The sequence below is a fragment of the Vipera ursinii genome (genome assembly GCF_947247035.1).
Source record: "Vipera ursinii genome assembly, chromosome: 12".
In the NCBI taxonomy this organism is placed as follows: domain Eukaryota; kingdom Metazoa; phylum Chordata; class Lepidosauria; order Squamata; family Viperidae; genus Vipera; species Vipera ursinii.
The window spans coordinates 3434990-3448326 of record NC_139525.1 but is presented as its reverse complement, the minus strand read 5'-3'; the positions used below and the strand labels follow the sequence as shown (position 1 = coordinate 3448326).

Here is a 13337-nt window from a genome sequence, read left to right as displayed (position 1 = left end):
TCCCATTTGTTTGCTTGTCAGTTTCCCCTGCCCTGGCAGCAGAGAAACTTTTAACTTGGAAGCATGTTTCAAGCTCTTTGCATTTTAAAGTTCTCCGAGGGCCATTTATACTCACACTTATTTCATTTTAAAAGAAATGGGTCTGACCTCCTTGGTCCCCAGTGCAGAATGTATGTTTAGCAAAGGTGTTTCTCTGGTGACATTGTCTTTATCCAGGAAACCTCAGAAAGGCCATTTCTTTTCAGCGTAAATTCAAATTCAAAATGAGCCTTGGTGGAGGAATGGGCTAATGCCTCCTTAAGTAACACCAGCTGCCTGCAATTAGTGCAGGTTCGAGTCCCACCAGGCTCAAGGTTGACTCAGCCTTCCATCCTTCCGAGGTAGGTAAAATGAGGACCCAGATTGTTGGGGGCAATTAAGCTGACTTTGTAATAACGCCGCTTGGGGTGTGTGTGTGAAAGCCCTAATAAGCAGGCATATACATAGAATGAAGGCTACTGCTAAGCTTGTAAGCCGCCCTGAGTCTTCGGAGAAGGGCGGGATATAAATGGAATTTAAAAAAAAAATCCATCGAGTCCCAGTAAGGCCACCTGATTTAAATTGCAGTTAATGAATTATGCTGGAATCCACTTTAACTGAAAGATACCCAGAGTTGTTCTGAAGTGAGGCAGTCTCGTAATAATAACAGCAATAACAACTAGAACGATGGAGACAATCACAAAATACAAAGACCTGCAAGTAGAAGTGGGCCGACTGTGGCAAGAGAAAGCCAAGTTAATTCCAACAGGCGCCTTGAGTGCAATTCCAAAACACCCTGAACACTGCCAGCATTGACAAAATCATGATCGGTCAATTGCAAAAGGCAGCTTTACTCAGAATGGCTTAGATCTTTAACACCATCAAGCAAGGACCTCAATATGTTGACGAACAATAATAATGATGATCAACCATAACAACAGCAGCCACTTGAAAAGGGAGGATGATCTGGAAAGGTCTGTGTTTCCCAAGTCTCTGAATTATAGCTGACATCATAGGCATTCCCGAAGAAGGTGAATGATACATGTTGCTTCAAGTCCTGAAATGATATCATGTATGTATTTGCATCCCCCATTAATGTCAGGACACAAATACTGCACTGTCTGCTTGAGCAGGCACAACTTGATGCAGGTGTCATGTGGACCATCATTGCTTGCTACAGATGCCATTGGCAATCTATCCATCCATCCATCCAAGCATCCATCCATCCATCCAAGCATCCATCCATCCAAGCATCCACCCAAGCATCCATCCATCCATCCATCCAAGCATCCATCCAAGCATCCATCCATCCATCCAAGCATCCATCCCTCCATCCACATATCCACCCATCTACCCTTTCTTCCTTCCTCCCTTCTTCCATCCTTCCCTCTCCTGCATGATACCCACCTTAGAACGCAGGTGTAGAAGCCGCTGTCTTGGACTTCAGCTGTGTGAAACCAGATGGCATCTTCATCCTTGTTGATCCTCCCTTCCGAGAAGATGATGGGCTCTTCAAAGTCCCCTTTGTTTTTGTACCACATCAGACGCAGCCCTGAACTTTGAGCCATGCTGTAGTTTGTGCGGATGTAACTGTAGAAAAGAGCGCATTTCACGCGCACCGGCTCACCAGCTAAGGCCATATACTTCTTGAGGTCCACCAGCCAATCAATGCAGCCATCCACTAAAAACAAAAAGCAAAAGCAAAATGTCATCACAGTTGCCAGGTTTCCAAACCCAGCTGGGTTTTTTGGCCATTGATCTCACAGATCTCTTGGTATTTCATGGTTGAGCGTGACTTGGCTAAAAACTCTTAAAGAAGGACCTGGCTGTTTTTCTGAGAACTCCAGTCTTTTAAGATGTCCCTTCTACCACTTCATTATTTTTCTCCATTTTTAGTTCCCTCAAAGTCCTTCCAATCTCTGGCTTGAGGGAGTAATTTCCAAATCACAGCATATCAAATACAATTTCAATACCATTACTTGCACCAAGATACGTTCTGCTCAGTTTCCACTTCAAACCCATTATCATGTACGGTCTTGAGAAAGGCTGAGCTCAAGATAGGGAGCTGAGAATATCCACGTGTTTAAAACAAGAAGAAGCAAAAAGTCAAGTACTGTATCTCACTTGAAAGCAAGATTAAATCCCTTTTGTAAAAGTTGGCAATTCAGATTCTAAAATGCAGCGCTTGAAAAAGCTGGACGCAACATCCATGCTGCTAAATGAGTAGATGATTTATCCTGATAACCTCCCCATATTCACGTAACTTCCCCAGATGTGTACACCTGAATGGGGGGAGGGATGGACCCACAAGATTTTAATCTTAATTAGCTGGCATTCTACGAAAAGGGGAGGCACGGTTGCTCAGTGGTTAAGATGCTGGGCTGGTCGGCTGGAAAGCCGGCAGCCCAGGTTTGAGACCTGAGCGCTGCAGGATGGAGTGAGCTCCCGTCCTCACTTCAGCTACTGCCAACCTAGCTGTTTGAAAGTGTGCAAATGCGAGTAGATAAATAGGTATCACTTCGGTGGGAAGATAACAGCCTCCATGGTGTCATGCTGGCCATCTGACTGTGGAAGTGTTCTTGGACAGCGCTGGCTCAAGGCCTTGAAATGGAGATGAGCACCAATCCCTAAAGTGAGCAACTACTAGTGGAGTAAAATCTGCAGGGATTCTTTTATGTTACAAAGAAAAAGAGTTTGCATGCAACAGACCAAATTCTATTGTGATTTACATTTTTGCATAACAATGCCATCGCACAAGCAATGCAGTTTGCATTGACTGCACTATTTGGTATGCCCGATTTTGGAGAATAATGGATACACCCTTCCCATCCCACCTACTCATTGGCTCGTTAAAATTATATTTCATTAAACTACGGTTAAGTATAGGAAGTAAATTATTCATACAACCTAACTTCCTTTCTCCTGGGAATAATTTTTTCTGATTCTTCTTTATACTGAGCATCAGAATGGTACACAGGCTATAAATATTTTATTAAATTAAATGTGTGCAAGTCTCTTTGTGTGTCATGCATAAAAGACCATTTAAAAACTTCCCAGCAAATAACACAAATTAAGAAAACAGATTTTTTCAAAATCACTGGGAGGTTTCAAAATGAGGTTAACAAGGGATTAAATATTTCTTTTTGATGCTAAAGAGCCTTGTCTGAATGGTTTATAAAACAGACCTTGCCAATAAACGCTTCAGATTTTTTTTAAAAAAAAACACCATTTTTTTTATTCAGCCAGCTCTTGGACTGAATAACAGATATGATTTTGTGTAAAGACAAGTCTGTTCAAATTGACCCTTGAGAGACTCCACACATACAAAGCTTTCTCCTCATTGCTTTTAAAAAGCCAGACAGCATGTATTTGCTCTCCTCATAACATTTCATCATTTGTAACTTTGACCCTTACAATAAGTGTTTTCCTAATCAGTCTTCAGTTTGTTCAGAATCTTATTTAGCAACGGAGACTACAAACAGATTTCAGGAGGAGGAGGAGGAAGAGAAGGAGAAGGAGAAGGAGAAGGAGAAGGAGAAGGAGAAGGAGAAGGAGAAGGAGAAGGAGAAGGAGAAGGAGAAGAAGAAGAAGAAGAAGAAGAAGAAGAAGAAGAAGAAGAAGAAGAAGAAGAAGAAGAAGAAGAAGAAGAAGAAGAAGAAGAAGAAGAAGAAGAAGAAGAAGAAGAAGAAGAATCACTACAGCAGTGATGGTCAACCTTCTGAGCTTGGTGGGTCAAAATTTTGGAAAATGTCTAGCTTGACTTTGCTGGCAATATCTCACAGCTCCCTCCCCCAAACAAAAGAAATTATTTACATATTTGTGTTGTTGGTTTTTTAAAAAAATAAAATACGATCCAGTCATGTTCCTCTGGAAGTTGTGGGTGCTCCACCACTGGAGGGTTTTGTTTTTTTTAAAGGCTAGAATATGGTATAAGGCAGGAGTCTTCAAAGTTGGTCCTTTTACGACTTGTGGACTTCAACTCCCAGAATTCCTCAGCCAGCCTGCCTGGCTGAGAAATTCTGGGAGTTGAAGTCCACAAGTCATAAAAAGGCCAAGTTTGAAGACCCCTGGTATAGGGTCTCCTGCTTGAGCAGGGGGTTGGACTAGAAGACCTCCAAGGTTCTTTCCAACCGTGTTATTCTATGTGATGTCCAGCATCTTCTGCACATTGCTAATATTTTATTGACAAGCCCCTGCACCTCCAAGTCATGCAAGGCCTTAGTTCTTGAAGTGGCTTTGAAGAATGTTCTTCTACAGCAGAGGTCCTCAACCTTTTGGGCACCAGGGATCACTGGTTCTGTGGAGAGAGATTTTTCTGTGGACTGGAGGGGTGTGGTTTTGTGTGCTGCCTACATTCCACAGATGCGGCTTTGCTTGTTTGTGTGGACCGGTTGCTGGCATGCCGCAGCCCGGTACTGGTCCACGGACTGGGGGTTGGGGGACCCCTCTTCTATAGCTTCTGCAGCCTTCAAAAACCATCCAAAAGTGGATCTCATTCTCACATGCTTTTCAGAGGCTCCAGAGGCTGCATGAGAACATGGCCTTCTCATGCAACTTCCAGAGGGTCCAAGGTTTGCACAAGAGCACAATGCAGACATTTTTTATCCTGCCTTCATAATTTTTATAAGTTAGTCAAAGCAGTGAACATATTTATTTATTTTTATTTATTTTTTATTTTAATTCCATTTATATCCCGCCCTTCTCCAAAGACTCAGGGCGCTGCTTATTAGGGCTTTCACACACACCCCAAGCGGCATTATTACAAAGTCAGCTTAATTGCCCCCAACAATCTGGGTCCTCATTTTACCTACCTGGGAAGGATGGAAGGCTGAGTCAACCTTGAGCCTGGTGGGATGCGAACCTGCACTAATTGCAGGCAGCTGGTGTTACTTAAGGAGGCATTAGCCCACTGCTCCACCAAGGCTCTTTTAATATATCCCATACTCTCTCCTTTGCCTGTTTTCCCTACAACTCCAACCCTCTGAGGTGGGTTGGGCTGAGAGAGAGGAACTGGCCCAAAGATACCCAGTAAGCTTGTAGGCCTAAGGCGGGACTAGAACTTCTAGTTTCCTGGCTATTGGCCCAAAGTCACCCAAGCAGCTTTCAGGGTTAAGGCGGGACTAGAACTCTCAGTCTCCTGGCTATTGGCCGAAGGTTAACCAGCCAGCTTTCTGGTCTAAGGCAGGACTAGAACTCAATCTCCTCCTTTCAAGCCTGGTGCCTTAACCACTAGACCAATCTGCCTCTCTCTCAAACCCTCTCTATGGAGAGTTATTGCAACATGAGCAAACTGCTTCTGGTCCATTATCCCTTAATGACCCAAGAAAGGTCAGCATGGAGAAAGTCAACATTCATTCCTCACGCGCATTGTCTTCAGCATGATCATTGGAATCCATCTCATCAAGAAAACTATCTCATTACTCCAGAGATATTCTGAAGTCAACTGGTACTAAAAAAAAGAGAGAGAGAGAGAGAGGACAATACACTTCTACGGTAATAAACTTTCTTTTGCATCAGTCAAGACCAAATATTAGTAACTTTTTTTGGTGCCAAACTCAGCAGCTAATGATGGGAATAATTAACAGATTGGGGTGCATCCACTGAAAGAGGAAAGACGCGGGCTATGCATCTTCATTGTTTCTGCCTAGTTAGAAGCTTTTTGTATTTGTTTTCTGGCTTAAACCTCTGATGACTCCGAAGGATATAATTACCAACAGCAACGTGTGCTGAGATTCTGACAGAAGACTATTTATAAGAGAGCATGTAACATCTGATGACATTTCGGGGGAGGGCAAGAGAAGAAGCCCTCGCCACGCGCTTAGATGAAAATCATAATGATCAAACAGAAGCTAATCAAAGTGACAATGTCCTCTCTTTTCTACAATGTCATTTTCTCTCGTCAAAAGAACACCGCGCGGGCTTCTGTTTTACACAGCTCATACATGGCCTCGAATCTAGGTCAGAGCTGTTCACAACACATTCGTGGAGATGTTGAATGGGTGCGGGGAACAAAATGGCAACACAAGGAAGACCATGGGTCAGAGGGATCTGTGGCCTCAGGGTCAAGCATGAGCTCCACATCTAACCTCTGGAAAAAGCCTGACAGAAAGAATGAGAAACCTTGCGAAAACTCAAGTCTTCTCCGATACTCCAGGAAGAGAGCTCCAACAATGGTGCTGAAAGTCTAGGAGAGGTCAAGGAGAACTTGGAGGCACCCTAATTTTAAAGAGTTCAAGCCAACTAGAACTAGCCCAAAGAATGACAGTGAGGATAATAGGGTAACTCTTTTTATGAGGAGATAATTTAGGTTTTGTGAAGAGCCATTGCAGGAATTGAGTATATTTAAGTATTAAAAGTGAAAGCTGAAAAGAGGTCATGAGAGCATTCTTCAAGTGTCTGAAGATCATAATGAAGAAGGTTAAGACCTGTTCTTGATGGTGCCAAAATGTAAGACCTAGCATCAAGATCTTAACTTAGAGAAAGGCAGATGGCGCTTAAAAGTTAAGAACTTTACTGTACTATAGACAAAAAAAAGAGTCATACTGAAATAGCTATAAATCATGACTGTAATATACATAGGAGAAGGAGTGGCAGAGCCTGGGGGCAGAATTAAAAGAGGGATAAGCCTAGAATCCCTACGTAGCCACAAGGGGACTTAAGTCCAGCCTCCCTTGAATTCCATGGACTCTGATCTAACTCCAAGCAGGTGCCAACTGTTAGTTGGACATTAATCTTCTCAACTAAGGGTTACTACCTGCTTGGAGTTAGATGGGGTTCCATGGAATTCAAGGAAAGTTGGACTTAGTCTGCTTGTGGCTGTGTAGGGATTTTAGGCTGATCCCTCTTTTAACTCCACTGCCAGGTTCTGCCACTCTTCCTACAGTATAATCCTGACCAACTAGGATGAGGATTGGTGGTGTGTGTGTTTGTGTGTGTCTCTGTGTGTGCGCATGTGTGTGTACTACAGGTAGTCCTCCACTTACGACCACAATTGAGCTGAAAAATTTCTGTTGCTACGTGAAACATTTGTTAAGTGAGTTTTGTCCCATTTTACAACCTTTTTTGCCACTGTTGTTAGGTGAATCACTGCAGTTATTAAGCTAGTAACACCCTTGTTACGTGACTCTGGCTTTTCCCTTTGACTTGGCTTGCCAGAAGGGTGTAAAAGGAGATCACACAACCTCAGGACACGGCAAACCGCCATAACTATCAGCCCGTTGGCAAGCGTCTGAATTTTGATCACGTGACCATGGGGATACCGCAACAGTCATAAGTATGAAAAAGGGTCATAAGTTACTTTTTTCAGTTCCATTGTAACTTCGAACAGTCAGTAAATGAACTGTTGTAACTCAAGGACTACCTATACTCAGTGGTGGGATTCAGCTGGTTTGCACCAGTTCAGTAGAACCGGTAGCTAAATTCTGCTGAATTCACAGAACCAGCTGAATGCACACTGCATCCGGAAGTCCAGTCTAGGCCTTGGAGGCCTGGAGGAGGCCTCCCAGGCCTAGAACGGCCCACCGGAAGTGCCTGGATGCCACTTCCGGAAGTCCATTCTACGCCTCGGAGGCTTGGAGGAGGACTCCCAGGCCTAGAACAGCCTGCCGGAACTGCGTGGATGCCACTTCCGGAAGTCCATTCTAGGCCTCGGAGGCCCAGCCCTGCATCCAATAAGAGAACCAATTGTTCAGATATTTGAATCCCACCACTGCCTGTACTGCAACTGAAGGTGGTTTGGTAAGTGTCAACAGCTCCCCAAACTTAAAGAGAACTGTTACGTCAATATATCTCAGTCTCCCAAGACCACTAAACAAAGTGGGAACTATCCATTTACACAGAAAGATGAAAGGAAAAAGCCGAGAACTATAAATTCTGGAGGGCACCTATATAAAAGCTCTCAATTCTTTATTCTGAAGTTGACAATCAGCTGTGCCTCAGACTCCATTCCTGTTGCCAATAAAGAATGCATTATACCCATTAACCCCCACTACTGCCTCTTAAATAATGGATTGGGTTTTATATGTAAAATCTATCCAGCAGTCTAGGATTCTGGGTGCAGATTACCATGAACTGTATAATATTTCATGAGCAATTATAAGCAAGCATGTACACAGTTTCCAAGTAATTCCTCTCGCCACTCGCTGTCACCCGAATAATCTTTACCTTCTATATCTGCCGGTAATAGTTTATGTTAGCAACTGTCACTGGAGCAATTTATAACTGCGGCGTTTGTTAGACATGTCAGTCTACCTTGTTAGCTCAAGCCTACGCTTAAATTCAAGGCAATAGGAAAATATGAGTTAGATGACATGTGTGACTTTATTGCTTGCACATGCCTATGTGTATTAGGAATGCTGAGGATGACCAAAATTGCTTCCAACCGGGAGGGAGGGAGGAAGGAAGGAAGGAAGGAAAGAGGAAGGAAGGAAAGAGAGAAGAAAGGAAGGGAGGGAGGGAGGAAGGAAGGAAAGAGAGAGAAAGGGAGGGAGGGAAGGAAAGGAAAGGAAAGGAAGGAAGGAGGGAGGGAGGGAGGGAGGGAGGAAGGAAGGAAGGAAGGAAGGAAGGAAGGAAGGAAGGAAGGAAGGAAGGAAGGGGGAGATGGAGGAAAGAACAGAAAGAAGGGAGGGAGGGAGGGAGGAAGAAAAGTGAGAGAAAGGGAGGGAGGGAAGGAGGAAAGGAAGGAAGGAGGGAGGGAGGAAGGAAGGGGAGAGGAAGGAAAGAACAGAAAGAAGGGAGGGAGGGATGGATGGAGGGAGGGAGGAAGGAAAGAGAGAAGAAAGGAAGGGAGGGAGGGAGGAAGGAAGGAAAGAGAGAGAAAGGGAGGGAAGGAGGAAAAGAAGGAAGGAGGGAGGGAGGGAGGGAGGGAGGGAGGGAGGAAGGAAGGAAGGAAGGAAGGAAGGAAGGAAGGAAGGAAGGAAGGAAGGAAGGAAGGGGAGAGGGAGGAAAGAATGGAAAGAAGGGAGGGAGGAAGGAAAGAGAGAGAAAGGAAGGGAGGGAGGGAGGAAGGAAGGAAGGAAGGAAGGAAGGAAGGAAGGAAGGAAGGAAGGAAGGAAGGAAGGAAAGAAGAAACCAGCTCTCAATTCTGAATATCTTATTATGGTACAGAAATCAACAAGACCAGAAACTTCACCAGACGGATATATAATTGTACATGATTTTGAAGCGAGTAGACAGAGAATTATTTTCCAGTCTAGGCCAAATAAAAGAAAGAGTGACATATTTGTCGGAATCCAGCCAATATAAGAGAAAACCTCTGTGAACATTCGGGCGGTCCTTGAGTTACATCCATTCGTTCAGCAACCATTCAAAGTTATCAATAGTGCTTGAAGAAATGACTTACGACCTGTCCTTACCCTTATGACGGTTTCAGTCTCCCCACGATCGCATGATCAGAATTCAGGCGCTTGGCAACCACCGGGTCCCTTAGTTGGAAATAGTAGCTAGTAGTAACTGGAAGGGACATTCAGCTCTTGGAATCTTCCTTGTTCAGGACAGAAATCCTGATCCAAATTAAGGCCAAAAACAGCCTTGGAAACTGTGCTCAGAATGGCGCCTTCAACATGGAATGCTTCCCAAAGTTTGGCATTTAGACCAGAGGTCAACAACCTGTGGGCTGCAGCCCACTACCGGGACTCCGCGGCCTATTGGCTACCAGGTCACGTGAGTGGCTGACCAATATGCACATGTGCGTGCATACACGTAGCCCCACTTGTGCGAGCATTGTTTTTTTATTGAAAAGTTTTACAATACATTTTAAAATACAAAAAACTCCCTCCGCCCTCTCCCTTCTCCCCAACCCTCCGCTCCCCTCCCCTCCCCCCCTCCCCAACTTCCCAGAGCTGAATACAGGGTATAATAATACAAACATAAGCTAAAATATGCTAATAATAAAAATAACCTATTAAGTTCTATCGGACTTTAACTCTCCATAGTCATAATATTAATAAAGTAACAAATGACTAATCATACATCATAAAAATCCACTACTTATTCAAATGCTAAATGAAACTTTTTAGTCCCATATTTATTCTGAATATATTCAATCCATCTTCTCCATTCCACAATATATCTCTGTTGCGATTGATCTTTCAAATATGCCGAAATCTTTGCCATTTCCGCCAAATTGGAAACTTTCAAAGTCCACTCTTCTATAGTCGGCAATTCCTCCTTCTTCCAGTATTGCGCAACTAAAAGTCTTGCCGCCGTAATTAGATTCAACATCAACTTTGTGCGAGCATTGTTGTGGACGTTCCCAGGCCTACTTGAACGAGTATGAATGTTGTGGGCACTCATGGCCCCATTTTGCGTGAGCAACAGGTGTTCATGTGCATGCATGTGCACATGGATTCACCCTCCACAATGCCACCCCCTTTCCCACCTCCGCCCACTCCATGCCGCCCACTCCCACAGGTTGGGGAACTCTAATTTAGAGCATTTTGAAGTGAGCTGGTACCCCCTTTGGTTAGGAATTGGATTTTAGCGATTCCTTCCACCTTGCCCTTTGCTCCTGGGTCTGTCACAGCTCCCATCATCCCTTCTTTGGCCCCACCATTTCTGCTTCCCGGCTTCCTTCTGATTCCTTCCTAGGAAAACTGATGGGAACCCATCTTTCATTGGGCTTAATGAGGCTTCTTCTTCTGAAGCCAAAGGTTGCTGGAGAGCTGCCTCGTACAAATGTCCTCTGTCAAGTCAGAACATTGACCCACCTAAAAGGAAATGGCTCTTCATCATCGAAAGCCATAGGTTTTCCAACCCCACCTGTGGATGCTATCAATTGGCCTCTGGACCTCCGTTTGCTGAGTGGGTCCTTCATTACTGACCCACAACTCTCCTGGATCCCAGAGGTCCCAAATATTGGCTTCTAAGCAGCAGAAATTTCATCCAGGTCAGTAAGTCTGAGAAGCCTAGGAGACCTCCGTGTCTCTTCTTCATGGCCACTATTGTTCTTTGAAGAGTCTCTTTTCTCCACCCTGACTTACAGCTTCCCGTTCAACATCTGGCAGCGCTAATTTCCACTGCAATGAAGCCAATTAACATTTCCACTCAAATGACAGGGGAGACCTTTGCTTGAAAAGGTGTTGACCCTTTTTCCGAGACTGAGGTTTGCCATTCCTTCTCCCGCTGCAATTCATTAGCCAGATGCTGCTGCAGAATTTAAATAGCTCCCACAATGACAGAAGATAAGCAGGCACTGGGTGGCCACAAAGAAGACGCAGCCAGATTCAAAATGAAAGGACTGTTTGCTCACCAGGTGTAAGTAATGTACATGCCGATGTCTCCTTTGGAAATCAGCCACGCTGGAGGGTTGTTGGTGTTTTTTTCACGATCCAAAAATAGGTAACAAGAGATTTGGCAATCGGCCCGAAATACAGATGCTAAAATACTGAAACGAGACAACTAGAATATTTAACTTAGTAGGACAGGGACGGGGGGGGGGATTTTTTCCTGAGAGAAGAGACGGGCTGACCTATTTCCCCGAACGCCTGAGGGCAGGGCAAGAAGTAACGGGTGGAAGATTATTAAAGTAAGTTCCAAGCAACCTAGAACTAAGGAGAAACTAAGAAGTTAGAAACTAAGGACAAATTTTGTGGCAGTGAGAACAATTAATCAGTGGAACAGAAGCTGTGGGTGCTCCGTTACTGGAGACTTTTAAGAAGAGACTGGGCAGCCACTGGTCTAGAATGGTATAAGGCTTGAGCAGGGGGTTGAACGAGAAGATCTCCACAGTGCCTTCCAAAGCTATTTGTCAAAGTTCCGGCTGATGATCCCAACGAAGTCAGCATACCTGAGACCTTACGGTCTCTAATGCAAAACTTTATTGAGCAAGCATACCGGCACTAATGAATGGACAACCAACTCTGGCAATATGGTGCCAGAAAGATAGTTAAAGAGTAAACCTGACACTTCAGGTTCACATTGCCCAATTAATCTTCAGGCCGTTGTTATGAGAAAAAACTCTCCGCTCGCCATAACATCTCTTCTGAGATCTTGCTTCCCAGCAGATAGAAACCATCTATGCATTTCATACATTTCCCTCCCCCCCCCCGCCCCCCGGAACTGTTGGCAAGCTAGAAGCAGCATGGCTGTCCCAGCGCAAGCAATCTTCGTAGCTGGACACTATTATTCTGTGTTCTATGTTGTGGACGACTGGCCCAAAGTCAGCCAGTGAGCTTTCATGGCTAGAATTCACCGTCTCCTGGTGACTGGCCCAAAGTCCCCAGCCAACTTTCATGTCTAAGGTGGGACTAGAGCTCACCGTCTCCTGGTTTCTAGCCTGATCTCTTAACCACTACACAAAACCAGTTCTGTAACACTTGGGCAATAAATCTTCTAAAAAAAATTAAACCTTTAATTTGCCATCTCATGCTATCAAAAATGTAGAAAAAATACCTCTCAAAGCATGGTTATCTCTCATGGATCTGTGTGTGTGTGTGTGTGTGTGTGTGTGTGTGTATGTATTTATTCTTACCCTTATTGGGTGGTTGTTTTTAACAAATTAAGAAAGACAAAAAAAATCTGCAAAATTGTTTTGTCTGTCCTCTGCAAAAAATAAAAAACTTTCCTGTTGGGCCCTGACAGTGTAATAAATGCAATTTGGATTATTTGCATATAAAAGGCGTTATCATGATGTCCTCCTTGCAAATGATTCCAACGGGATGACTTTGAAAGAGAAAAATATCCCTTTGTAAATGTACTTGTGTCAAGTTTTTGCCTAATCCAAAATCAAGCTGTGTCAGGCTGTCAGTTTCCAGCCTTTTCTGATGCTTCTCCAAATCTTGTCTTAATCTCTTTTAAGACTCAACATAATTGAGAATAATTGGCGCTTGTGATATCTTGATGTTTATGGAAGGGAAATAATAAGGTGCCGGAAAAAAACCCCTTCCCAGCCGTGCACTTCTCTGTGTGAATAAAGCTGAGATAAATTTTGAATCTCGGTGTCAGTCAGCCCAGCTGTCGTTGCCATTACAATGTAATCTTTTGCCAGTTTAAGATCAAATGTCTTTTTTAAAATGAAAAATAATAATCAAGGTGATAAGAACTGACATTTTCTCTCTTCTCTTCTGCAGGATGGATCAGTAAGTTTAAAATATTTGATGCCAGACTATGTAAGCTCATTTCTCAGAAGACATAAGCTTTAAAGGGCACATTTCTTCTTGTTTGGGATGCCATTATAAAGTGAAGGTGCCAACTGTGGAGGAGGAGGAGGTCAGAGGAGAGAGGAGGAGGAAGAGAGAGAGAGGAGGAGGAGGAGGAGGTGGAGATGAAGAAGAAGAAAAAGAAGAAGAAGAAGAAGAAGAAGAAGAAGAAGAAAAAGAAGA

At 43.9% G+C, this 13337-nt stretch overlaps 1 protein-coding gene across 1 annotated transcript in view; it reads right to left on the bottom strand.

Moving 5' to 3' along the window:
• The window catches only part of IL1RAPL2 (interleukin 1 receptor accessory protein like 2), a gene marked incomplete at its 3' end in the record, with an annotated part of 258654 nt that overhangs the window by 111024 nt on the left and 134293 nt on the right, over positions 1-13337 (bottom strand). The window contains exon 3 of the mRNA XM_083372225.1: positions 1426-1699. Within this exon, the coding sequence (XP_083228351.1) occupies positions 1426-1699 (274 nt within the window). The remainder of the gene's footprint in view (positions 1-1425; positions 1700-13337) is intronic.